This window comes from Equus przewalskii, chromosome 3 (genome assembly GCF_037783145.1).
Source record: "Equus przewalskii isolate Varuska chromosome 3, EquPr2, whole genome shotgun sequence".
NCBI classification, from domain to species: Eukaryota; Metazoa; Chordata; class Mammalia; order Perissodactyla; family Equidae; genus Equus; species Equus przewalskii.
In genome coordinates, this window is record NC_091833.1 from 37,265,358 (window position 1) to 37,291,433 (window position 26,076).

Here is a 26,076-nt window from a genome sequence, read left to right on the forward strand (position 1 = left end):
AGGACGCAGTAATATAAATGAAACACAGAAAAAAGATGAAAAAATAAAAAAAGCACAGATCAGCAAGGAGCTGTGGGACAATTTCAAATGGCCAAATAGACAAGTAATTGGTGTTCCAGAAGAAGGGGAAAAAGAAGAGATGATGGAAAAAATATTTTAAAAAATAATGGCTGAAATGTTTTAAAATTTAATATAAACTATAAACCCAGAGATCCAAGAATCTCAATGAACCCCAAAACACAAGAAGCATGGAGAAACCTACGCTAAAGCTCATTATAATCAAATTGCTTAGAATTAGTAATGAAGAGAAAAACTGAAAAGCTGATAGAGAAAAAAATGACACACCTTGTGGTGAGGAATGAAAATAGGAATGACAGGAGACTTCCTGCTGGAAACGAGGCACGCCAGGAGACCCTCGGGCAGCAGCTTTCAGGGTGTGGAAAAACTGTCAACCTAGAATTCTAGACTCTTCAAAAAATGTCTTTGAAAAACAAAAATGAAATAAAGAGTTTCAAGATGTTCAACAACTGAAAGAACTGATCAGCAGCAGACCAGCAGTGCAAGAAAAACTAAAGGAAGGGCTTCAGGTAGAAGAAAATGACACCAGGCGGAAACCTTGACGTACGTACGACACCGAATGAAAAGAGCCCTATGGGGTAAATAGAACTATGGGGTAAATATAAACACTTGTTTCCTTATTTAAAATTTCTTTAAAAAATAATTGACCGTTTAAAGCAAAAACATAAGACAATATCTTTGGGATGTGTAACATACATAGATGTAAAATACATGACACAAGAGCATGAAGGCCGAGAGAAAGGAAATGAAAGTATACTGTCCACATGCTATACGTGGAGAGGTATGATGTCACTTAAAAGTAGGCTAGGATGGGTCTGGCTGGTGGTGCAGCTGTTAAGTTCGCACATTCTGCTTCTTGGTGGCCCGGGGTTCACCGGTTCGGATCCCGGGTGCAGACATGGCACCACTTGGCACGCCATGCTGTAGTAGGTGTCCCACATATAAAGTAGAGGAAGATGGGCACGATGTCAGCTCAGGGCCAGTCTTCCTCAGCAAAAAGAGGAGGACTGGCAGTAGTTAGCTCAGGGCTAATCTTCCTCAAAAAAAACCAAAAGTAGGCTAGGATAAGTTAAAGACGTATGGTATAAATCTTAAAACAACTGCTAAAAAATTAAACACCCAATTAAAAGGCAAGAAGTGTCAGATGGAAAAAAGTACGATAACTATATGCAGTGCATGTTTACTTTGAATATAAAGACATGAATAGGTTAAAACTAAGAGGAGGAAAAAAAATGTTCCAAGCTAACATTAATCAAAAGAAAGCTGAAATGGCTCTATTAGCATCAGTCATGGTAGATTTTAGATCAAAGAATATTACTAGGGATAAAAGAGGGTCACTTCCTAATGATAAAGGGGTCAGTTCATTAGGAAGACATAGGAATCCTAAATGCTGACGTATCTAATCAAAGAGCTTCATAATACAAGAAGCAAAATGTTACAGAACTGTAAGGAGAAACAGACGTATCTGTAAACACAGTCAGAGGTTACATTTAATATAATATATTAAATTGTCAATAATTGATAGGACAAGTAAAGAGAAAAGAAGTAAGGCTGTGGCAGACTTGAACAAGACTATCAAACAGCTTGGCCTAACTCACATTCCCAGAGCATTCACTCACCCTGATCGGGTGAATCATTCTTCTTAAGGGCACAAGGAACATTTACTAACGTTCTGAGCCATAAAATAAGTCTCAATAAATTTAAAAGGATTCAAATCATACCAAATATTCTCTTACCACAATGGAACTAAATCAGACATCAATAACTGAAAGATATCTAGGTAGGAGTGTATTTAAATGAAGATTGGACGTGTAATAATTCATTGTTGAAGCTGAGTGATAGGTACAATGGGGGCTCATTATGCTATTCTACTTTTGCACATGCTTGAAAATTTCTATAATAAAATGTAAAAAAATGAGAGCAGACATTATTATTAGCACATGCAACAGAAAAAACTGAGGATCATAAATGTTAATACATGAGAATGCAAAATGGTACAGCCACCAGGGAAAACAATTTAGCAGTTTCTTAACAAAATAAACGTACACTTAACATACATTGCCACAATTTCATTCTCAATATTTACCCAAGCCCAAGAGAAATGAAAACTTATGTTCACACAAAAAGTGGCTTTGCCATCAACACCTGGAAACAAACCAAATGTTCTTCAACAGGTGGATGGATAAACAAACTGTGAGATATCGATACAATGCATACTGCTTGGTAATTTAAAGGAATAAACTGCTGATACACACAACAAGCTGGAGGAAGCTCAGATGCATTAGGTTAAGTGAAAGAAGGATTCCATTTGTAAGTCATTCTGGAAAAGGCAAAACTTTAGGGATAGAAAAGAGAGCTGGGGCCGGTCCTGGAGGTGGAGAGCTGCCTCCGCAGGGCACACAGGGATGTGGGGGGACAGAACTATGTGTGCCTTGATTGTAGGGCTTATATGGGTATCTGACAAAATTCTTAGAACTGTACGCTTTAAAGGGTGAATATTACAGTATTTAAATTACACTTCAATAAAACCCGACAAAAATTATAAAAAGGTTATCACAGATAACAATAGGACTGGGACTACAATCCTGTTTCTTACTCAAAATGCCATTTTCTTCCATACCGGTGATTTTCAAAGTGTCGTCTTTTGACCAGCACTATCAGCATTACCTAAGAACTTATTAAAATGCTAACTGTTGGGCCATATCCCAAAACCATTGAATCAGAAACTCTAAGGCTGGGACTTAGCAATCTGTATTTTATCAAATCCTTTAGGTGATTCTGATGCATCCTAAAGTTTGGGAACCAGTGCCCCACACTGTGCGAGACCAAGAGATCAGAATCAGGGATGTAAATTGGTACAGCCATTATGGAAAAACAGTATCGAGCTTCCTCAAAAAAATTAAAATTAGAACTACCATATGATCCAACAATTCCACTTCTGGGTATTTATCCAAAGAAAACAAAAACTAATTCAAAAAGATATATGCAACACACCTATGTTCATTGCATCAATATTTACAATCGCCAAGATATGGAAGCAACTTAATTGTCCATTGATGGATGAATGGATAAAGAAATTGTGGTATATATACACAGTGGAATATTATTCAGCCATGAAAAAGAATGAAATCTTATCATTTGTGACAACATGGATGGATGTCAAGGGTATTATGCTAAGTGAAATAAGTCAGAGAAAGATAAAAACAGTGTGATCTCTCTTATATGCGGAATCTAAAAAAACCCGAAAAACCAAAAAATAAAAAACCAAGCTCATAGATACAGAGAACAGATTGGTGGTTGCCATAGATGGGCACTAAGGGGTGGGAGAAATGGGTGAATTGGTTTTTTTTCTTTTTCCAGTTTAAATACATTGAAAGAAAAAAAGAACTGAACTTTCTCCCTGCTGAAAACTGCGTGATTATATCAAGGACTCTTCCTAGAAAGAAACTGAACTTGAATGAAAAAATAAATAAATCATTTTCTTACTAAAAAAAAAAGAATCTCTGGGAGTAGGGCCTGGTGTCAATATTTTTGTAACATGACCAAAGATGACTTCAATGAGCAGCCAGGTTTGAAATCCTCTGCCCTGTCCAGCTGTTTCCATCGGCACCATCTGGGAACCTGCTGCCCGCGGGCAGCTCCAAGTGCCCGCAGCCATGGGCTGGGATTCCAAAGTGGCCCCCCATCCAGCCTGCCTTCCTCTCAGGGCTCCACACTGACTTCACGCTGGCTGAGGTGTGAAAGCAACCCCTGAGTCACAGTGAACACTCTAATTTGGAAGTTGGATACTTATCTCAGTCCGTACTTTGTCCACTTGAACCACATGAAATTTCCAATAATCAAGTGTTTTTGAATCCCCAGAAACAGCCATTTAACACGATCTGCACCAGCTCTTTGAGGGAGACCTGTATCTCTGCTGTGTTTTTGTACTGACATATATACTTCTAGTGCTTACCAACTGGTATATGCTGTAAATATTACCTTACGCAAAAAAAAAAAGACAGACAGACTTGAGATCTCTCTAAATCAGGGCTGCAGGGCCAGCCGAGGGGTGGCGATTACTGGAGAGGAGGGGCTGGCAGCCAAGTCAGGGAGCAGAGAGTGTCCACTGAAGGAAGACTTCAGAGAACTCAAATGCTGCTGAAACAAACACGCACATTGAGGGCTGAAAATAAAATACCAAACTACGCTTACTTTTAGGAGGATAGGCACTAAGAATAAGAAATAGAAAGACAAAATTAGAGCTAACTAAAAAAAATTAAAAAGGCCAATCCCCCAAGTTAAAGCAATCAAATCTACAATCATTACTTAGTTATCCAAAACATGAATATTCTAATACAGATAAAATACCTTTGAAAATAGAAACTAAATTTTATCGAGAACCCCAAAGAAAGGGAATTCCTTTGGTTTTGATCATTTAAAGGTTATGTATCTTCTCAGCATCCATTTTTATATGTCTCTTTTGATGTGGAGGATCGGTGCTCTGCTGGTGAGTCCATGTACTCAGGCTAAGCTGTATTATTGAAAACAGGTTATCTTGGTTCCATTTCTAGTATTGACAAGTCTAAAGAATAACTCTGGCTATCTTCCTAAATTTCTCTATGTGCCATTCTTACCTGCAAGTTAGAACTAAATAATAATAATTGATGACATACCATAAACACACATGTGGCAAGTCTGCTCATGCTATTTCATAATATTAGCTAACGTTAGTTCAGCCTAGAATTTTGGAAATGCAGAGGGCCTGGAGATAAATTCTGTAGCCCAACACTCATATTTTAATAGGGAAAGAAGTCCTCAAGAAGTTATGCCAATTTCCCCCAGTCCTACCGTTTGACAATGACAGAACTAGAAACAGAATTGTGGTTTCCACTCTACTAGCATGATATCCTTTCTACTAAAACACAACAGGTTCTGACATTGGAAACTTAAAAAAAAAAATAAGAAAGACGAATCATGAAGGAAACACTGTCTTTTGGAAAACACTGTAAGCAAAAGTTTCTCAGTTAAAAATCAAACTACAAAAACAGTGATGTTTTATAAACACTCTGAACAGGAAAGCCTACTGTGTCTATTGTAACTCTGGATGGCATCCTCTTGATTAAGTTTCTCAGTGAAACAATCATAGAGGGTTAGAAAATCCCACAGAACTATGAGCAGACATCTTGATGATCAAATTGAGGAGCTTAGATGCTCAAAATGTTTGTTGAATGAATGAATGAATGAATAAGTAAATTAAGGAGTTTTTCCAACTACTGAACCCCACATTCCAGCACTACAAGAAAGTAAAGGATTTTCTCACTTTCCTTGGAAACAAGGAATTTACTTCTCCTCCTGCTATAGGTCCCAAATTAAATAACCATTAGTTCCTCCTAAAATCTGGAAAGATTACTAGTCAAACCACAGAAACACCAAATTACAGACAACATGCTGGAAGTTTCATAAAAACAAGTATTATTAGCAGGGAGCTCCATCTATAATTTCCTCTAAAGGATATGATTATCACACAGACTAAACAGGACCAAAGAGAAGAAACACTTCACCCTGACAGCAGCCTATTGGAGCGAATCTGCAGAAACGCCAAGCGATCACTCAGTCTGAAGCTCTGAGCGTGACCCTGCATTTCAGCTCTGACAGGCGGGCAGGGACTGGAAGGGCATTCCGAAACGGAGAAGAACCAGCTGCGACAGCCCACAGGAAGCAGGCCAGTCTTTCAAGAGCACGTGGAAACAAGTTCATATAAAGCACAGCTGAATTTTTCAAATCATTTTAAGCTCTTCCTCCAATCTAGAGTCTTTTTTTTTTTCATAACATCAAAAGAATCAGATTTTAGTGACTTAAAAGAAAGCTGTCTCTCTAGGTTTTTCACACTTGAATATTTTCACAGTCAAACAGAAATACCTAAGAACATGAAAGCTCAACCTCCCCAATAACAACCAACTTGAAACCTGATCGGAATTCAAAGCCTGTAATACCAGCATCAGCTTAATTACAGTTGATGTAAACAATTCCTTTCTTTTGAGTAAATAGTCCATATTAACTGAGATTTTATCACAAACTATTTAAAGCAGTATTAGGAAACCCTGAAAGACATTCTTAAAAATTAAACAAAATTCATTAAAAATTTCTTACTTGTTTTGGACTGAATCTATTTTTATAATACTTCATTTAAAATTGCTTGTTTTATCTGTCTGACCAACCCTTAAATGAATACGTCACTCTGTATTTACATTTCAAGTCTAGTGAATGCCAAAACCAGTTTGCATTGCTTGGCTTCTTCTCTGCGCGCCCTCTCCAAGCAGCACAGAACTGGAACAATGCTTATCTACGCACTTCACACTCAGAATGCTCACACTGTAAATCCAGAATCAACAGTTTCTTAAAGGAATCAACAAGAGTATAAAACCGTCCACAAAGTGTTGATTTCTGCTACAGCTGGTTTCTTCTAATGTGTCTTCATCTTTATTTCCAGAAGGAAAATAGTGCTAAAAGTGGCACAAATGCCTCACAGGTCAATTCACCATGTAATTTATCATCCAAACTGGGCCATTTTTGAGAGTGAAAGGGGGTGTGGGGTGCTATAAATAATGAGGCAGGACCACAGGTGCAAACTGGGCTGTCTCAGGGAAATCCAGAAATGTAGGCACCTTACTTCTCGGAGTCTAAGTGAGAGGGCAAATTTTCACTTTTAGACGCTTTTGAGGGTCTCGGAAAGCCCCCAATGAAAAGGGCCTGTTCAGTCAAAGTCCTCGGGTGGCACGTTCTACCAGCTCCTACCTTCCATGGGACAGCACACCATCACTTACCCGACCACCATGTCCTTGGGTCCAGCAGTCACCGTGCAGATCCCGTCCTCACAGTGTTTTCCCACTAAACTGTGTGCATGCAGGTGGGTGTGTTTTCCATTTGTGACCAACTGAACAATAACCTTTGCAGGTCCCACGTAGTTGCAGATCTATAAGAAGCACATTTCAAAAGTTAGTACAGCTGATGATGCTGCAACACAGAAAAATGCTTATGACAAGCCAGTAAGTATAAAAAGTACGATACAAAATTAGGCATACCCGTACATGTGTGACCACAGCTCTGTCTTTAAAAATATGTGATGAACAAATGATGGGAGGGAAATAAAATGCTAGCGGTGGTTGTTCCATGTGTGAAAGGCCTGCGGCAGGAAGCAGACCATTTTTAATACAGTCTGCATTGTTAAAGTTGAAAGAGCACATCTGTAGCCATGAAGCATCCCCTTCCTACTAATCAAGAACACACACTCATCTGCACTCTCATCACAATTTTCAGTCTTCAAAGCTGGAAAAAAGGGCCCGCCCTGTGGCCGAGTGGTTAAACCGCCACATCTCCACTTCTGCGGTCTGGGGTTCACGGGTTTGGATCCTGGGCATGGACCTATTCCACTCATTAGCCATGCTGTGGAGGCATCCCACATACAAAGTAGAAGACGACTGGCAGGATGTTAGCTCAGGGCTGATCTTCCTCAAGCAAAAAAAAAAAAAAGAGGGGTCTTGGCAATGGATGTTGGCTCAGGGTGAATCTTCCTCACAAAAAGAAAAAAAATAGCTGGACAAAAGATCTGAGAGAAAGGAATTGGGATTGATGGATCATGGAAATCAAGGGAAGGGGAAAGGTGAGCAGAAGCAGGGCATCCTAAGTCTCTGCCTTGAGAGCAGGCAGAGAATGCATCTTGCAAGGACCTGGCTCTGAAGGTCAGCCATGGACACCGAGCCCACGGACATGGCCTGTGGCGATCTGTCAGGATCCTTGAGCCTTTGGCCGCACTCTGCTATGAGCTTTGATAACTGAGTTACATATGCCCAGGTCATAGTAAGTTTCTTCAGTTCAAATATATGTACTCTCTAAGTGCAAATTCTTAGATTTGACACGTGTTTTGCTCTGTTTTATAAAATCAGATTTTTCCATTTATGGAATTTATCTTTTTTATTGTTATACCTTTAAAATGATGACATCATCAATAAAGAGGAAATAGCATGGAGATGATGACATTTTAAGTACAGAGAGCTTGGACACCCTTTCTCTTCTAGTTGGTCCTCCAGCCCCTATAGTAGATCACAGATTCCTTCCTTAAGAAAGCCCCAACACTAACATCATACTAACAGAAAAGACCAATGGCCATATTTTTACCTTCCCGAATCCTACAAATCAGAATCCTGTGAAAAACTCAGCCAGACTGTTGGAAATGCACTCTCTCTTCTCAAACAGTGACCAGCCATCCTGCTCTGCCTGGGCTGAGGGGTTCTCGGGCTGCAGAACTTCCAGAGCTGACACTGGCAAGAGCTGGTCACCCTGTCTCCTCAGCTCGCACTGTCTCTTTTTGAGGACGTGAATCCAGTATCTCCCAACTCCACAATCATCAGAAATACTTATCTGCGCAAGCAGCCCTTAACTCAGAAGGAAAAGAGAGCAGACAGGAATCCCACCTAGCCATGGATCCTTGATGGAAGTCTTCCTGATATAGGGAAGAACTAGGGAAGAACTTCCACTTGCCAATAAAATTTCTTGGAAATGGACAGAACCCCTTTCAGTCAGTCAACTTTGACCATAAATCATCAAATGGACTCATATTCCATTGAGGTAGGGTTTTGTTAGGATTTTTTTGGTATGCATTTTTTCTCAATCCAATCTCTCATTGCAAGAGTTGAGGTGAAGTTGATCAGAGCTGGGATCACTCCCCGGAGGAGAGTTTCCCCAGTGGGCAAAGGACAGACTCCCTTCTAATGGAGTGCGGCTCCACGGGAAACCTCAGGGTCTCTCTACCTGAAGCTTGGCTCAGAGCTGCTGCAAAGGTTTGCTTCCCAGCCGTTAACAGCCCTTCCCAAGGAGCAAGGTCCCTCCCGGAGCAGCCTCCAGGCCCTGAAAAGTGAGCTGATCCCAAAGAGCATTTAGAACTAAATCAGGCTTTGACCACCTCAAAGTACAAATAAATAACTTCTTAAACAGGTATAGCACTTAAAAAAGCCCCCTGGGCATAAAACTAATTGTGATCTTAGTGCTTTCCCTTTTCTAACAGGCAGAAAGCCTTTGCCCATGAGGGCAGGACAGGGAATGAAAGGTTCTGGGTTTGCTCCAAAGTTGGCGGTCACCCTTCTACACTCCCTGGATTGTTGACACCAGTTCCGCGCCTTGGCGTTGACATCTCAAATCAGTCTTTGTTATGATGGCATATTCCACAGGGGGGACTTCAGCAGTAAATGGACAGTGGAAGAGCACTAAACAGACCATGTCATTTCACTTTTAGGCACACAGAGCACAGGAATGCAAGAGTGTGGGGCACGACTAAATGCTTCACTTGGGTGAAGTCAGGTAGGCATTCCACTTCAGCAGGACAACGGAAGGAATCTGGCGGTTAAAGCCCAATGGCTTTGGAAACTGGACCCTTCAATGTCACCACCATGAAGGAATCAGTCATTGGCACTGAAGAAAAGAGGTGGGCGGTGTCCTCAAAGAGTACACACATCTTTCTTTTGCTATTACTTCATGGTCCAAGGGCGGCGAGAATGAGGAACCGGGGAGTCTCTGAGGTAAAGAACTTGAAAAATTTGTCAGTGACTAACGCGCTGTGTGATCCATTTGAAAGAGCTCCATCAGCGTGGCGTCATCTGGTTTTACACAGACCACAGGGCAGCAACAGGGAGGTCCCTGGGTTTTGTGGACTTTCCAAAATACTGACTGAGAGAAGAAAGCTGAAGTGTGGGGACAGGAAAAACACCACTTTCAGGTTATAGGGCAAATGAAGACAAAGGAATTCTAACTTAGGGGAGGGCACATTTCACAAAATGCCATGGTGACTGAGAGCTATTTGCAACTGATTTAGACATTTATCTGTTCTATGGAGAATTTGATTATTTTTACTCAGCCTCCCTTTTACTTCTTTGAACAGTGGTTCCCTTGAAAATTCAGGTTATAGGAAACAACTATATCTGCCAGAAAGTTTGGGTTATTTTTGAAAGAGTCTGAACATAGGAGGTTCTTAATAAACACGAATGGCTTAAACACAGGGAAAGCTTTCAATTAAAGCCAAGAAGACAAAGGTGACAATTTGGGTCATCAGTTACAAGCGACACTGTAAGAGCATGTATTTGAGTGGCAGACTAGCTGGGTTCCACCATTTACTAGCTGTGTGACCCTGGGCAGAGCGTAGTTCCTCATCTGTCAAATGGAGATAGTAACAGGACCTCACAGGTTTGTTGGGAGGATTAAATATATTAACACGTGTAAAGTCTTTAGAAGCCTGCCCAGTAAATAACAGAGTACACAAGTGTCAACTATTATCTTACTTATTGCTGTAATGTACTCCTCTACCTAGAGATCTCTGAATAACACAACTACCCTGAGAAGATGTTTGAAAAATCCTGTCTAAATGGAGGTGGCTGAAATAAATGACCAATTCAGGCCACTTCTATTCCCAGGGTAAGTCTTTTTTCCAGAGTGCCATATTTTATTGGGCTTTGTTAATTTCCTGGTAATAACTACATTTTTAGAGTAACAGCTGTCATTCTTGGGGGTGCTCAGGATTTCTTGGCTTCTTTGGTGAAATTAAGCCTTTCTTCTAGGAGCTTTATGACTCAATACCCACTGAGGACCACAAGCTAGATCTGCTTTTTGAGTAAGAAATAGAAACCAAGGGTCTCAGATAATACCAAACTTAGTCAAATCACCTCCTTCTATTTAAAACAACTCCGTCGTGCTCTGGCAAAGTACATGCTGGTTCTTTAAAGGAAGAACTGATTAAGGGAAGCAGTCTAGAATTTTCTGGGAATCAGAATTTGAAATGTCCAGTTTACTTGCTGAGTAAATTTGACCAAATCACTCTGGCAGAATGCAGCATCAACATGAATGTGAGACATGACACAAGAAGTAGTTCTTTTCTGCTTAGTTTTTCTCATGAAGTGATGAGGACGATGATGATAATTGAAAAATCTGCAATTTTCAAACAGAAATCTGTCCTGACTTTGTTTGTGTACCTAACTTTGTCCTCTACCCCTGAAGGAGCAGAGCAGCGGGGTTACACCCAAGCTCTGAAGCCAGCCTGCTGGGCTCAAGCACTCTGTGGCCTCGTATTAGTTGAGTCAACAGGCAAAGGTGCTTAGCATCTCTGCACATGAGCTTCTCCATCTTTAAAACAAAAGTAATAATACACTTGATTTCATAGCATTATTTTTAAGGATTAAATGAGTGAATAACAGGGCTTGGCACTTCGTGCAATTAGCAATCTCCAATACAAACCGTCTCTGCTACCCAGGCTATTCCCTCACTGACGACCAAAATGCACCCATTTATTCGGTGAGTATTTTCCAGGCCCCGTCTACGTTCCATGCACTGCAGGCAGTCAGGGAGCAAAGGGACCCACAGTAAGTGCAAAACAGACAGAAATTCTGTTGTTATGGGATTTAAAGAGTGGGACTGAGAAGACTAATCAGAGAATCGCACAAACAAATGTAAACACCTAACTGTGAAGTGCTTACAAAGGACATATAATAGGGATGTGACCTGGTCAGGAGTCAGAGAAAGCTTCCTGAGGAAGAAATGGGGGCCGAGCTCCAAAAGAAGTGTAGGATGCAGCAAGGGAAGGGATGGGGAGGAGAGAGGGGTGAGGAAAGCATTCCTGAGAGGCAAAACAGCAAAACCAGGCTCAGGCGGGAGTCCCAGGCATGACCTCTCTCAGTCAGACTCATTCGCATTTCTCAGGTTTTCCTCAAATCGATCCTGCCACCTGGGAGCGTCCCTTCCTTCTCTTCCTGATCTAGAACCACCCATTCTTCAAGGTTAAGACCTGAATCTGAATCTCCCATAACACTCTCCTTACCACTTTAGCCCACAGAACTCCACTACTGTCCCTTTTTTGGGGAATCTGATTGGAGTGGGGCAGGAAAACGATAGGCAACTTATCCCAACAGGAAGATGATGAAACCAACTGTCAACAAAAGGGTTATCATTCCACTTCTCTTGCTTGTTAGATTCCCAGAGCACATGCATCTACACTTCCTAACCTACTGTTTTAACGGAAGGGAAGGGAACACATTAACTCAGCCAATCTTCCCATCAGCCTTGTGGGATCAGTAGCAGTGCTCATCCCACAGCGGGGAGAACTGAGGCACACAGAGATGAAATAACTGCAATCGTTCATGTAACTGGGGTAACAGGGCAGCCCTTTGAACTCGAGTATGTCCACCTCCAAAGTCCTTTTACATTTTCCATGACACCGGCTATCACTTGGCTCCATCACTTTTTCTTTTGTATATGTCCAGTTTGCCCAGTTTTATAGCTCTCCTTTGCCCAGCACAGTGTTGGCACGTGACAGTTATTCCTGAAAAACCTGTCTGTCCGGTTTTGTTGGTGTGCGTTGTGAGAAAGGACGTCTCAGAGATAGTCACGAGGTGGCAGGAGTGCCCTTGTCCTCTTGCAAGGTCCATTCATAAAAAACAAATCATGCCACAGACATTGTTAATTATGCATTGACTCTTCTCTGTTAGGTTACAAGTCAGATCATAAAATGAAGGATAAGGAAGCGGGGGGGGGAGGGGAGGGTCACAGAGAAGAACACTGTTTTCATAATACATATTTTCTCAGTGGTGAAAAATAGTCAGGTTTTGTGGTTCTTCATTCCACATTATTTGGTGAGTACCCAGGAAGTACTCAATGAGATAGTCTAGAGCCGTGTCTCACGCACTCTCTGGCACACGGCAGGAAGATATGGGTGAAGTTAGTTTTCCTTTCTTTCAAGGCAGGGGATTTCAAGTTGATCCAACCGGGGATCAAATCCCAGCTCTTTCTTCTTCCAGCTCTGTGGCCTTACACGTGTTAGATAACTTCTCTGAGCCTCACATTCCACATCTACAGAATGGGCCATCTCAGAGGGTGGTTGTAAGGACGACACAGTGCCTGGCACATGGCAGGTACCATGGAAGCATCATTTTCTTTCCTTCTTTTTTATTTATAAAGGTCCTGTTTTCCCCCAGGGCCTCCCAACGACCCTGTGAGGTGGACAGGGTTGGCACTATCACCCCATTTAGCAGATAAGAAAACAAAGTCCAGACAGATTAACAAATGACATAACCCAAGGTCAGACAGCCACGACACAGAGGACCTTGGAATCTGTCCTGAGTCTTCTGAATGTGAGTGCAGGGTTCTCAGTAAGGAGGGTGACATGCAAACACCCTCTCTGACCCATGCACTGTTGAAGACACGGCTGTTTTCCAGCAGTGCTCCTGGATCTGTGCTGACTCACATTCTTTCCCCTCGTTTAGTGTCCGACCTGTTTGGTCAACAGCACATATGGGTTGGATGTTAGGCAGGGACTGGAAGGGCAAACCGCACCAGTGAATAAACAAAACGGGCTAAGAGGGTCTCATCAACTATGCAGAGAAGAGTTGGGTAAAACCTCTGTCTACCTGGAACTCTGCTTTGAAAGTCTGAGTTCTCTCTCATACTTTGAACTAGACTTTCTTTTTTGTTTTATTTTAATTCTCAGTTTCATTCCATTAAATTTAGCTGCTTATAACTCACGCTTCCTTCATAAAATCAAGTTACACACTATTGCTAACTCCAAGAATCACTGAGGACTTGCACCTCAACAGGCGCATTACCTCCTAATGAATTACAAATGAACCCTTCCTTTAGCACGGCCCAATCAGCCCTGGCTGCCCAAGAACGAGGGGGCCGTTTGTAATTTGTAACTTACGGATGAATTGTGTTACAAGTGCTCATTTATAACCCAATTCTTCAGAATTTAGGTTTATTCTTAGATAGAAAATAAAGTTTAGAATAGTGGTATCCTGGTACTATTTCTTTCCTACATCTCTTACCCTTCTTTCTGCACTAGGTGGCTTCTCAAATTCTTTTTGAGATATCTAGTCAGACCTTCAAAAGATACCCCAAATCCGACCACTGCTCACCACCTCCACTGCTCTTCTCCTTTCAGCCGCCAGGACCTGTCCCCGGAGTTTTGCTCCTGACGATGCTTCCTGTGCCCGCCCCCCGTCCTCACGGCCTGTCCTCTGAGTGATCCTGTTCAAGTCACATCATGTTAAGTCTCCCCACTCCTCTGCTCAAAGTCCTCCCAGAGTGAAAGCTGTTGAAGCTGAATGATTCTTACGACGGGACTAATCATATTATTCTGAGTATATATGATTAAAATTTTCCATGATAAGAAGTTAAAAAATAAAAACAAAACCCAAACCCTCCAAAGCCTTTCCATGTGAAAGGCCAAAGTCTTCCCAACAGCACATGAGGCCTGGGTGATGTGACCTCTGTTTCCTCCTTGATCTTGTTTCTTGCAACCCCCTGAAGCCACGTCAGGCTCCTTGCTGTTCCTGGCCTTGCTGGCTCACTCTCAGCTGAGAGCCTCTGCACCTGCTGCGTCCTGGGCCTGAACACTCCTTCCCTGGATATGTGCATGTTCTCTTCCCTCCCCGCAGGCTCTGCAGAAAGGCCATTCGCTCAGGGAGGCTCTCCTGGACTGCCCTCCCCTACCTAGACTCCACCACTCCCACCCCTGCACTCCTTGCTGCTTCCCCTGCACTGATTACCACTTACTATACGACACTCTGTACTTATGTGGATGACGGCCTATCCCCCACCGTAGAATGGTGAGAGGCTCTGCATGAGTGGGGACGCTGACTTCCTCCCTGCTGTACCTCCAGTGCCTGCAATAACGTTTGTCATATTGTGGGCATTCAATAATTAATTATTTAGTGAATGCTTGATTAAATAATTAAGACAATTAAAATGTTATCTATGGACGGCAATTTATTAAAATATAAAGAGTCGTGTTAGGTAGGGGGTGGAAATTAAGTAGCTATATCCTTTCTTTGTTATTTTGTCTTTTCAACAAAAAAGTGGCTGGATCCTAATGTAGCCAACTCCATGGGCTATTTAAATGAGAATGTGATTACTACACACGGAGCAGAACATTCGCCTAAGCTGGTGGGGGGTTCTGGGTGGGGCCCTGGACCTGCAGTGCAGTAAGAGGAATCGAACTGCTGAGGCTAGGGTTCCCAGTGGCTGTGGGAAAGTAAAGGAAGCCCTGCCCTCGGAGACCAAGGCGGCAGCTCTGCTGTTCAGGTCTGGACACCTCCTTGTCCTCCCTCTTCCCACTCTCACTGCTGTTGCCCCGCTGCACTGAAGAGTCTTAGCGCGGCTCAAACATTTTCTCTACTTCTTGCCTTATTATCACCCTCAGGGATCCAGAATTCACCTTTCTGGGCCACCCCAATTTCACAGTCTCTTCCTCCTCAAATGAGAGGGCCCTTCTTTGATGTTCGCTCTGGTGACTGACAGGAATAACCGCCCACAGGACCTTACCATGACGCAGCGCAGGCCACCCCTCCAAGACCTCCAACCCCTGGGCTCCCTTCAACAAAGAGCAAGGCTCCTCCCAGTACTAGCCGTGTGTCCTGGGCAAGTGAGGCAGACTTTCGGACTTGCTATCCCCTCTGTAAAACGTGAATACAAATACACAATCTCTGAATTTTCACGAGTATTAAAGGAGAGAACTTAAAGTGTCTTGTACTTGATAGACAGCAGGTATAAAAGAAATGACGGTGATTCCCCTTTTGTCTCTTCAAGCCTTAAAGAGACATCTGCAGTGGAGATCTCCTCTGACTTTCACGAAAAGGTGGAAACTATTGCATGCGAGGCTCTTCACCTTTCTTCTTATTGTCACCCAGGCTCAAAACATCCCTATTACGAGAAAGTTCAAGCCTTATAAGGAACACTTTCACATTCCCTGATGGGCCTAACACTTCCCATAGTTAATCTCGGCTTTAAATTTGGGGCCATAAATCTATTTGTATTTCTCTTGGCTGGGACTATGGGTTTGGTAGAAGCACTGTTAAGAAAAATGATGACATGCACAGCAAAGGAAACCATCAACAGAATGAAAAGACAACCTAACAATTGGGAGAAGATATTTGCAAACCATATATCTGATAAGGGGTTAATATTCAAAATGTATAAAGAACTCATACATCTCAACAACAAAAAAACAAACAACCCAATTCAAAAATGGGCAAAAGATCTGAACAGACATTTTTCCGAAGAAGACGGCCAACAGGCACATGTAGAGATGTTCAACACCATTAATTATTAGGGAAGTGCAAATCAAAACTACAATGAGATATCACCTCATGTCCATCAGAATGACTGTAATTAACAAGACAAGAAATAACACATGTTGGAGACGATGTGGACAAAAGGGAACCCTCATACACTGCTGGTGGGAATGCAAACTGGTACAGCCACTATGGAAAACAGTATGGAGAGTCCTCAAAAAATTAAGAATAGAGCTATCATACAATTCAGCTATTCCACTACTGGGTATTTATCCAAAGAATGTGAAAACATGAATGCATAAAGATATATCCACCCCTCTGCTCATTGTGGCATTATTCACAATAGCCAAGACTTGGATACAACCTAACTCTCCATCAAGGGATGAATGGATAAAGAAGATGTGATATACATACACAATGGAATACTACTTAGCCAGAAAAGATGAAACCTTGCCTTTTGCGAAAACATGGAGGGACCTTGATGGTATTATGCTAAGTGAAGTAAGTGAGAGGGAGAAAGTCAAATACCGTATGATCTCACTCATAAATAGAAGATAAAAAAACAACAACAGCAGCAAACAAACACACACACACATAGATACAGAGATTAGATTGGTGGTTACCAGAGGGGAAGGGGGAGGGAGGAGGGCAAAAGGGGTGACTGGGCACATATGTATGGTGATGGGTGGCAGCTAGTCTTTGGGTGGTGAACATGATGTAATCTATGCAGAAACTGAAATATAGTGATGTACACCTGAAATTTATATAATGTTATAAATGAATGTTACCTCAATTAAAAAAAAAGAAAAATGGTGATGGATGGAAACTAGACTTTTGGTAGTAAACATGATGTAATGTATACAGAAGTGAAATTATAATGATGTACACCTGAAATCTATCTAATGTTAGAAACCAATGTTACCTCATTAAAAAAAATAAGAAAAAAAAACCCCCAAAACATCCCTATTACTTCACATATCCTCCCCTAATTCAGAGAAATGTCAGTTTGTTCCCTTTTCTAGCACTAACAACTCTGTTTTTGCCCATAATGCACACTTATTCCAGACCTTGAATTTCCCTCCTCCTCTCACTCTAAAGGACCCGTCCTCTTAGTCCACACAACATGTACACTCTTCTCCCTTATTCTAAAAAGTCCCTTTCCTGACAATGATGGTGACAATTGTAAAGTTAGCATTTATTGAAACCTATGGGCGAGGCACTACACCAAGAAATACAGACATACAGAGCCATTTTTTAATTTGGTCTTCTTTATAATCCAATGAGAAAGGTTCTTAAAAGGTGCCCACACCTGCTTGAGTGCCATTCTCTTTTTCCTTACAAGTATGCAAGAAAAGTTCTAATGACCAATGCTGAAATACCTACTGAACCTGTAGCCTTTGCAAATTAACTACTTCCCCTATCCCTCGAATGAAAAGTGCTTAAAGGTCATGACTGACGCCATGTTTCCAAACCCACTAGCCATTTATTCTTCTTCATCCTACTTAACCTCTCTGAAGCCTGGATGTGTTACCATTCTCTCCTTGAGACTCTCCCCTCCCACTTCGTTGGACACTTCTGCTATGAGACTTCTTTCTCCCCAAAGAGAAGTTTCGCCAGAGATTGGTCCTTGGGCCCATTTCTAGTCTTTACCATGACCATTCCCTTGACACTCTTATCTAGTTTCCTGGACTTAATTATCTACTCCATGCAGAAGACTCAATTTAAATCTCATGTGCTTACCTTCCTATTAAGCATCTGTTAGATTTCCAGCTGCTTGCAGGGCATCTTCCTGTCCAGAACATCTTTATAACTCAATGTGCCCACGACTGAACTAATCGCTTCCTTCTGCAATCTCTCCACCTCTTGTTCACAGGAACCACCATCTTCTAGCAACTGCATCAAAACCTTCCCACCATCCTGGATTCCTCTATTGTCTTCTACATTTAATCAGCTGCCAAATTCCGGCCAGGGTGGCACCCCCAAATCTCTGGCGGTGGTCCCTTTTCTCTGTTCTCCTTAGCTGATCTATCTCAGCCTGAACTCTGAGTTTAACTCAGGAAGAAATGGTGCATTCTTCCATCTGGTGTTCCTGTGCCGTTCCCTCCCAGTATCCCTTAACAGACTGATCTTCCTAAAGCACAATACTGATGACACCATATCCTTCCTACAGTAAAACTAAATAATCTACTCATTTTGTACAAAATCCAGTCTACATTCTTGAGCCTTGCCAGCTCTGGCCCCATGGCACCTCTCTGGCCGTGGGTCACCCTTCCCTTGCATGTACTCTTCACTCCAGCACAATGAGTCCCTACCCCTGTTCAACCTCAGAGTTCAATTTTTCAGCCTTTGCTGCTGGTTTTCTGCTTGTGTTGTTTTCTCTGGTTAGAGCTACACTTTCAAATTTCTACCTTTCCCTCAAGATCCAGCCCCAAATGCAATCTCTGCCTCGAAGTCTTCTGTGACCACCTCACCTAGCTGGCTCTTAGGAGTCGATCGTTGCCTGAGAGCCATTAGGTCATTCATTCTTGAATTTAAAAAATACCTTATTCTGGGGCTGGCCCGGTGGCACAGTGGTTAAGTTCCCACATTCCGCTTCGGCAGCCCAGGGTTCGCCGGTTTGGATCCTGGGTGTGGACCTACACACCGCTTATCAAGCCATGCTGTGGTAGGCGTCCCACATATAAAGCAGAGGAAGATGGACATGACTGTTAGCTCAAGGCCAGTTTTCCCCAGCAAAAAGAGGAGAATTGGCAGCAGACGTTAGCTCAGGACTAATCTTCCTCAAAAAAAAAAAGTTTTATTCAGCAATTCCTACATGGCAGCTACAGGTGCTGGTTATATAGTGGTGAATAAAATATTATTATTTACTATTATATATACAATATTTCCCCAACGCCTGGCACAGAATCAGTATCTATTTAATCAATATTTGTTAAAGAACTAATAACAATGAATCATTGGCTCCAGGCTACACTGAGGAGGGAGGGAGCAGCAAAGTGGCTAGCACTTGCAGGCAGCACTGGGAAAGGATGCCGACAGCAGGGCGCACCAGGCCATCCTGCCTTAACATCTGTTGAAGGGTTACCGCCAGGTGACAGGATCGTCTTGCTAACATAACTATGTGGGTTTACCCTGAGGAGTTTCTGAAAAGTCCCAGCAAAAGGTGAGTGCATGAAGCCAATTAACTTGTGAATTTCTACTAACTCACTGGATTGACATCGCAGTTAATTAGGAAGACTGAATCCTGGCACTATTTTTATTTCTAACAGGATTATTTTTCGAAGCACTTGTACTCCCTTAGGTTTTTCCATTGAGAAAAAGAGCTCATTTACAGACAGACTAGCTGTAGAGATGCTAAAACATCTTTAATTTTTTTTTTTTTTTAAGATTTTTATTTTTTCCTTTTTCTCCCCAAAGCCCCCCGGTACATAGTTGTGTATTCTTCGTTGTGGGTTCTTCTAGTTGTGGCATGTGGGACGCTGCCTCAGCGTGGTCTGATGAGCAGTGCCATGTCCGCGCCCAGGATTCAAACTAACGAAACACTGGGCCGCCTGCTGCGGAGTGCACGAACTTAACCACTCAGCCACGGGGCCAGCCCCAAAACATCTTTAATTTTTATAAATTCAATTCTGAGGGAGAATTTAACTCTGATATACAATTTCCCAGTCGTGCTGGGGCTTGGCTGTGGTCATAGGATGGGTAGAAAAGCATCATTAAGGGTTAGTAACAGGTCAAACAAGTGAGACTGGGAGGGGAGAAGCGCCATCCTGGCCGCTGGTCCCGTGTGACTGGGACAGGCGATCCCACATCCATCATCCAGCTGAACTCCACCAGGGCAGCTGTACCACGAGGGCTGCCCCAGCCGCATCTCAGGGACACCCCTTCAACCTCCCGCCTGAAAACAGTCCTCACTTCACAGCCTCAGTTTACGCTTCCAAGTTCTGGAAAACATCCCAAGAGTGCAAAATCAGGAAACCTTCACCTATCTAAAGTTATAATTTATTTTCAAATATGATGCCAGGTCTGAAGACAACAACAGGGATGACAGCACAGTTCATACAGTTTGAATAAATTGTGCTTAATATAAATGCCTCAAAATCTTAATTTTGTGGGAGAACGTACTCCTGAAGTCTGCAGGTTTCCAGAGGAAAACATTGGGGTTAGTGTCCAGTGCTCCACGGAGTGGCCGGGGTACCAGCCTCTAGCCGCTTCTACAGCCTCATGTGGGGCACCTAGCCTCTGCAGGCTTCTGGATTTGTCCTCCAGAGAATCACAACGTCCAGTACATCTTCCAGCTCTAAAATTCTATGATTCCTAGTTATACGTACAGGACACACAGGACGACACCCAAAGATCACATTTTCAAACGGAAAAAAAAAGTTTAAAATCATAGAATTTCTGAGTTGGAAGGAACCTAGTAGGTAAACTTAATTCTATAATTGTGAACATTTTAAATACACTTCACCACAATTACAAACTGAGAAAACATACAATCAACAAGCACATTACCTGTTGCAATGGAGCCTCTGATAGCATGGAAAATCGGAATTCAGAGACAAAGAAAAACCTTTATGTTAGGCAAAGATTTCAACTTTTGTCATTAAAACTAAATTTGAGTACCCAAAGTGTTTATTTCCAGTAAATCCAAGGAGGCCTCTGCCCTGGGTAGTTAAGTCCTGATAATAAAGAACTGTCTTTTGGGGGGATATGTCAGAAATGGTTCAATTACACCAGTGGGCGGAAAAAACAGACAAGCAAAAGAAAGAATGAGAAATTTTAATCTACAAAGTTTTCTTTTTTAATGCTTACAAATTACATAAAAATAATTAGAAGGATTAGCTCACACGTAAGGTATGATTGAAGTATGTCCAAAATAAAAATTTTAGGTTTCTGATTTATTTATTCTCTGAAAATAGAAATTATTCATATAAGTTTTAAAAATTCTTTTTAAGTACTTTTAAAGTCTCCCAACACATTGCTTTTGACCCAAACTTAATTTGAGATAATAAGGAATGTTTTCTGTCTCTGTGACCCTCACACTCATTTGGGATTGAATGTCGCTGACCTCTCGTCTTAAAGGCACACAGTCACCCTCAGGACATATTTCTCTCGCTTAGAAGGGTATCCTGCCACCTTCACTGAAATCCACTGGGTAGAGAAATAATTAAATAATTTGGCTCTTAATGACTGGAAGTACTCAGAGATATTTTATGTAGAATTTAATTTGCACTATATAAATACAGCTGCCTGTACAAGAATTCGGACCACTTTGGGAAGAAAACAATAAACTGGTCCTTTCTTCAGAAGGAAAGTACATAAGATAAAGTATTTCAACTATTCTTTTGTGATTTCCTGTGGAAAATCCCTACTAAATTAGGAGAATTACAAGTGAGTAGAATTGGGAATTGTCTTTGTCTGATTTCTTGTTGCCACTTTATTGGTTAATTTACATCCCAGACACCGGGAGGGCAAGAAAGAAAACTTGGTCCAAGTGTCAGACTGAGGAGAACCAACATATGACACTGTGACGTGAGCTACAGGAGGAAGGGAGACCACCACATTCCAAGGAGCTCTGGGGTGACACCAGCCAGGAAGCTGGGAAGACGGCAGTCCCTAAATCTGCAGAAGGACTGCACTGGGCACCTTTGTAGTGTTCAGCCTGGATAAACAGATTAAAATACAAATATATGAAATAAACACACATTTTGATGCTTGGATGAAATGTTCCGCAAGCTATTAATTTCTATTATTTTTAGAGATTTGCCAGAAAATCTTAACTGACCTATAATCAAATCTTGATTTTCCTTTATTATGAAGTTACAATTTATTAAGTAAAAACTCTTTGTAAAGGCATTATAAAAAAAAAAGGAATTTTACTGATTGTAAAGAATCTTAGCACAAGTTAGCTGCCCTGCCCTGCAGTCTTCCAGTTCATTCTGAACCAGTCCAGGAATGACAACCTCCACCCCGAGGCTGGACATTCCACCCTCAGGCAGCTCTGACTCTCCCTGACACTGAAGCCTCTCTCTCCTGGGGCTCTCACCCTTTGCTCTTTATTTCATCCTACTGTGACAGACAGGACACATCTTGTCCTTCTTTCCCATGACAGCCACTCAAATATTTGAAGACAATCAAATTCTCCAGGCTGTAAATATTATCAGCCTCAATGACTCCTCTCCTTCTGAGGAAGGTTTGACTTCTGTCACCACTCTGCTCTGAATACACTTAAGTTGGTTTCTATTTCTCTACAAATGTGGTGCCCAGAAGTGTACACAGTATTCCTGGTGTGGCCTTTCAACGCAGAACTGGAGAAAGATCCTCACTTCCTCGGTCTTATATACCACACTTCTATTAATGCAGCCTAATGTGCAATCACTTATTTGGCCGTCACATCACACTGTTGGCTCATGTTGAGTACGTTATTAACTAAAACTTATAGATCTCTTTCCATTCTTATCTCTCCCACCAAATTGTGGTAATTTGTTTTCTGGATGCATTCATCTCTTTTAAACAACACTGCTGAGGAATTTAGCCCTTTGCCCCAGCTTTTCAAAATTAATTTGAACTCAAATTATTTGTTATCTATCACTTCATGTCACTGTCAATTTGATAAGGCCACTGATAAATACATTTGAAGTGGCTGGGGAAAGATCCCTGGGGCTGGAAATGCCTTGAGCATTTGGTCACAAATAGAGGGCACTGGGACTTTCTAGTTAGGAGGTGATCTCAAGGAAGGGTGCATTTCCCCTGGCCCTCCTCAACACACACACACACCCTTTGAAGAGGCATTCCTCCAGCAAATCCTAGGTAAGGCCCACAGCATCAGCCCATAGGTATCTGTTTCTCGGCTGGGCCATGTAACCCTAGGGGTAAGGATGATCACCTTCGTGGGTGTGACCACAGAGCTCAGCACTGTGCCTGGCATGTGTGCACACTAGATAAACACATGCTATGTGATGTGAGGGAGGGAGGAAGGCCAGGAAGGCTCTGAAACCTACAAATGAAACATTCTAGGTTTAGATGGATTCAGGTTTCTGAACTAACAACCTAGAATACAATTTAAATCAAGGCTCTGACTGATCGCTTTTGTGTCTACATTCCTATTTTAAAAAGTAAGGAAACAACTTGACTTTATAATGACTTCTAAAGAATCTAGTTAATCTCATGTAAACGAAAGATTGATAAATATTGATAGTCGAAAAATAAAATTAAATCAGTAAGAATGGGAAATCCCTAAAACTGAATACAAACAAAAATTTTGACTAACTATATATATCCCAATAGTACCATAACTACATAGAAGGAAAAAAATTTAGTCCAAGAAACTTTTGAACACATTACTCTGACTGAATACCCTCCCTTGAATAAGTATATTTGAAGGTCAAAAGAACTGCAAATAATTTTGAGCTGTATTTAGGAAGTTTGCAACTAGCGTTGAAACAGGTATAGCAATTCTGAAGCTGTTCTGTACGCACCATGGGGCTGAGCAAAGTGAGTAAGGGTGCTGCTACCATTGGCAACCCGGGTTTCGTTACTGGAGAAAGGCAACACGCAGGGAAGAGGGAGGGAAAGGAAGAGGCCTGCGTGTTGGACTGGAACTACAGGTGTCAGGGCAAACTCAAGGTGCTTTTTAAAAATCAAATTTCTAGCTCTTTTGAAAGAGTCTAGAAGAAATTTCTCCAACAAAAGGAACCAGGGCTTCTTGGAGAGGTGGATAATTCCAGGACTGGAGCAGGGAAATTATAGGGTGAGCCTGGAGTCTTTTCAGAAATGAAGAAGTGTTCAGAATCAAGTGGGGATGTGTTAAAAGGACACAGGAGTTAGCATGAAAGATTCCCACTGGCCAAGACTCGGACAATGTAAGCATCAAAATAAATTAGGACAGGAATGGCTTATCATATCCTGAATAACAAAATAATCCACGAGTACACACTGCTGCTAAAACAAGTTTTTAGGGGCCAGCCTGGCAGTGTAGTGGTTAAGTTTGTGTGCTCCACCTCAGCGGCCTCAGGTTCGCAGGTTCAGATCCCAGGCGTGGACCTAGCACCACTCATCAAGCCATGCTGTGGTGGCAGCCCACATAAAATAGAGGAAGACTGGCACAGATCTTAGCTCAGTGACAATCTTCCTCAAGCAAAAAGAGCAAGAGTGGCAACACAGATGTTCGCTCAGGGCCAATCTTCCTCACCAAAGGAAAAAGAAAAAAGCTTTTAAAGGAAAGTAAAGAGAAAGCTCTTTTTTGTAACAGAAGAATTCCAACTAAAAAAAGTAAAAGGAATGACATAAACAGAAAATGACAGATTTATAATCATTAATTACTAATAGTAATTGATTCAGGAAAGAATCATCCATAGATGCTAAAACCATTGGGAAAAGATGCTGAGGATGGTGGCTTGTCCCAGGGTGGCAGCAGGGGAGGTGGTGATGCGTGATGGGATCCTGGATAAATCGTGACGGCACCGCCAACAAGAGCACCTGATGGATTGGATGTGGGGTGTGAGAGGGAGAGAGGAGTTCAGCATAACTCCAAGGTTTCTGGCGTGAGCAACTGGAAGAACAGGACTGCCATTTTCTGAGAAGGGAAAGATATTAGGAGGAGCAGATGGATTGGGAGAATGTAAAATCCAGCTTGGGGCTGGCTCCGTGGCCGAGTGGTTAAGTTCGCGCGCTCCGCTGCGGCGGCCCAGGGTTCGGATCCTGGGCGCCGACACGGCACCGCTCGTCAGGCCACGTTGAGGCGGCGTCCCACATCCCACAACTAGAGGGACCTGCAGCTAAGATATACAACTGTGTACAGGGGGGGATTTGGGGAGATAAAGCAGAAAAAAAAAAGGCAAGATTGGCAACAGTTGTTAGCCCAGGTGCCAATCTTTAAAAATAAATAAATAAATAAATAAAATAAAATTCAGTTTGGACGTGTATGTCTACCAGACATTCAAATGATACACCAACCAAGCAGCTAAGCCTGGAGCCTGGATTTCAGAGAAGTCTAGGCTGGAGAAAAGAATTTTGGAGTCATCAGCATATATATGCTACTTTAAGCCATAAGAGGGAAGAAATGGAGAAAGAGAAACTGTTCTTGGTCAAGTTTTAACTGGTTACGCATTTTTAAACTAGTTAAACAAGTTAACACTTTTCTTGTTACTTCTATTTCTAATTAGTGAGCAACAATTGAGGGCCCAAAGAATGAAAAAGAATTCAGTTTAATTCAGCATATATTTATTGTACCTCAACCAGCAGGACAATGTATAATGAAGAATAAGATACCGTGTCTGCCCTCAAGAAATAAAGTTGAGAGATGGGGAGACAGGCACGCAGGCGAGTAAGTGTGAAACATGAGGTGCAGTGAGAGAGACACGCAAAGATCTCGGGGGCTGAACGCAGGCTGGGTAAATGAGGGCAGATCACGGCCAACCTTCTGGAGGAGTGACCACACTGAAAAACAAGTCAGCAAACTAAACAGGAAACAAACCATATGACGAGGAGCTGAAAATAAAGTCAGGACAAAACCTCCCCACAATTCACAAGAAATGAAGAACATTTATAAAAAGAAAACTTCATGGCAATTAAAAGGAAACTTAGGGACAAAACACATTTTAAAAATATAAAGACTTTAGTGTAAGGGAGAAATAGTGATCAAGTAAGATTATCAAGGTAGGCTTTTCGAGCTTGTTTTTGATAGAAGAAAGCAAAGGAGACGGATTCAGAGGCTACGAAAGATGGTATGCACAGAAGCAGCAACAGGAAGCGGCCCGGGAGCTGTGGAAGGCGCTGCCACCGTACAAAGACTAAGGCAGACACCCAAACCTGACCCGCACAGAGCACTGACCTTGGGCCAGGTCCCGCTCTTCACACATATGAACTCATCTGAATCTTCCCAACAACCCTGTGAGGTAGGTGCTATTTTTCTCCC

General features: G+C 42.1%; 1 protein-coding gene across 2 annotated transcripts in view; it reads right to left on the reverse strand.

Annotated features, from left to right (window-relative positions):
• Positions 1–26,076, reverse strand: part of NFKB1 (nuclear factor kappa B subunit 1) — a 113,610-nt gene that overhangs the window by 39,914 nt on the left and 47,620 nt on the right. For both annotated transcript variants that reach the window (XM_070614147.1, XM_070614146.1), the window contains exon 6: positions 6,885–7,033. In XM_070614147.1, coding sequence (XP_070470248.1) covers positions 6,885–7,033 — 149 coding nt within the window. The remainder of the gene's footprint in view (positions 1–6,884; positions 7,034–26,076) is intronic.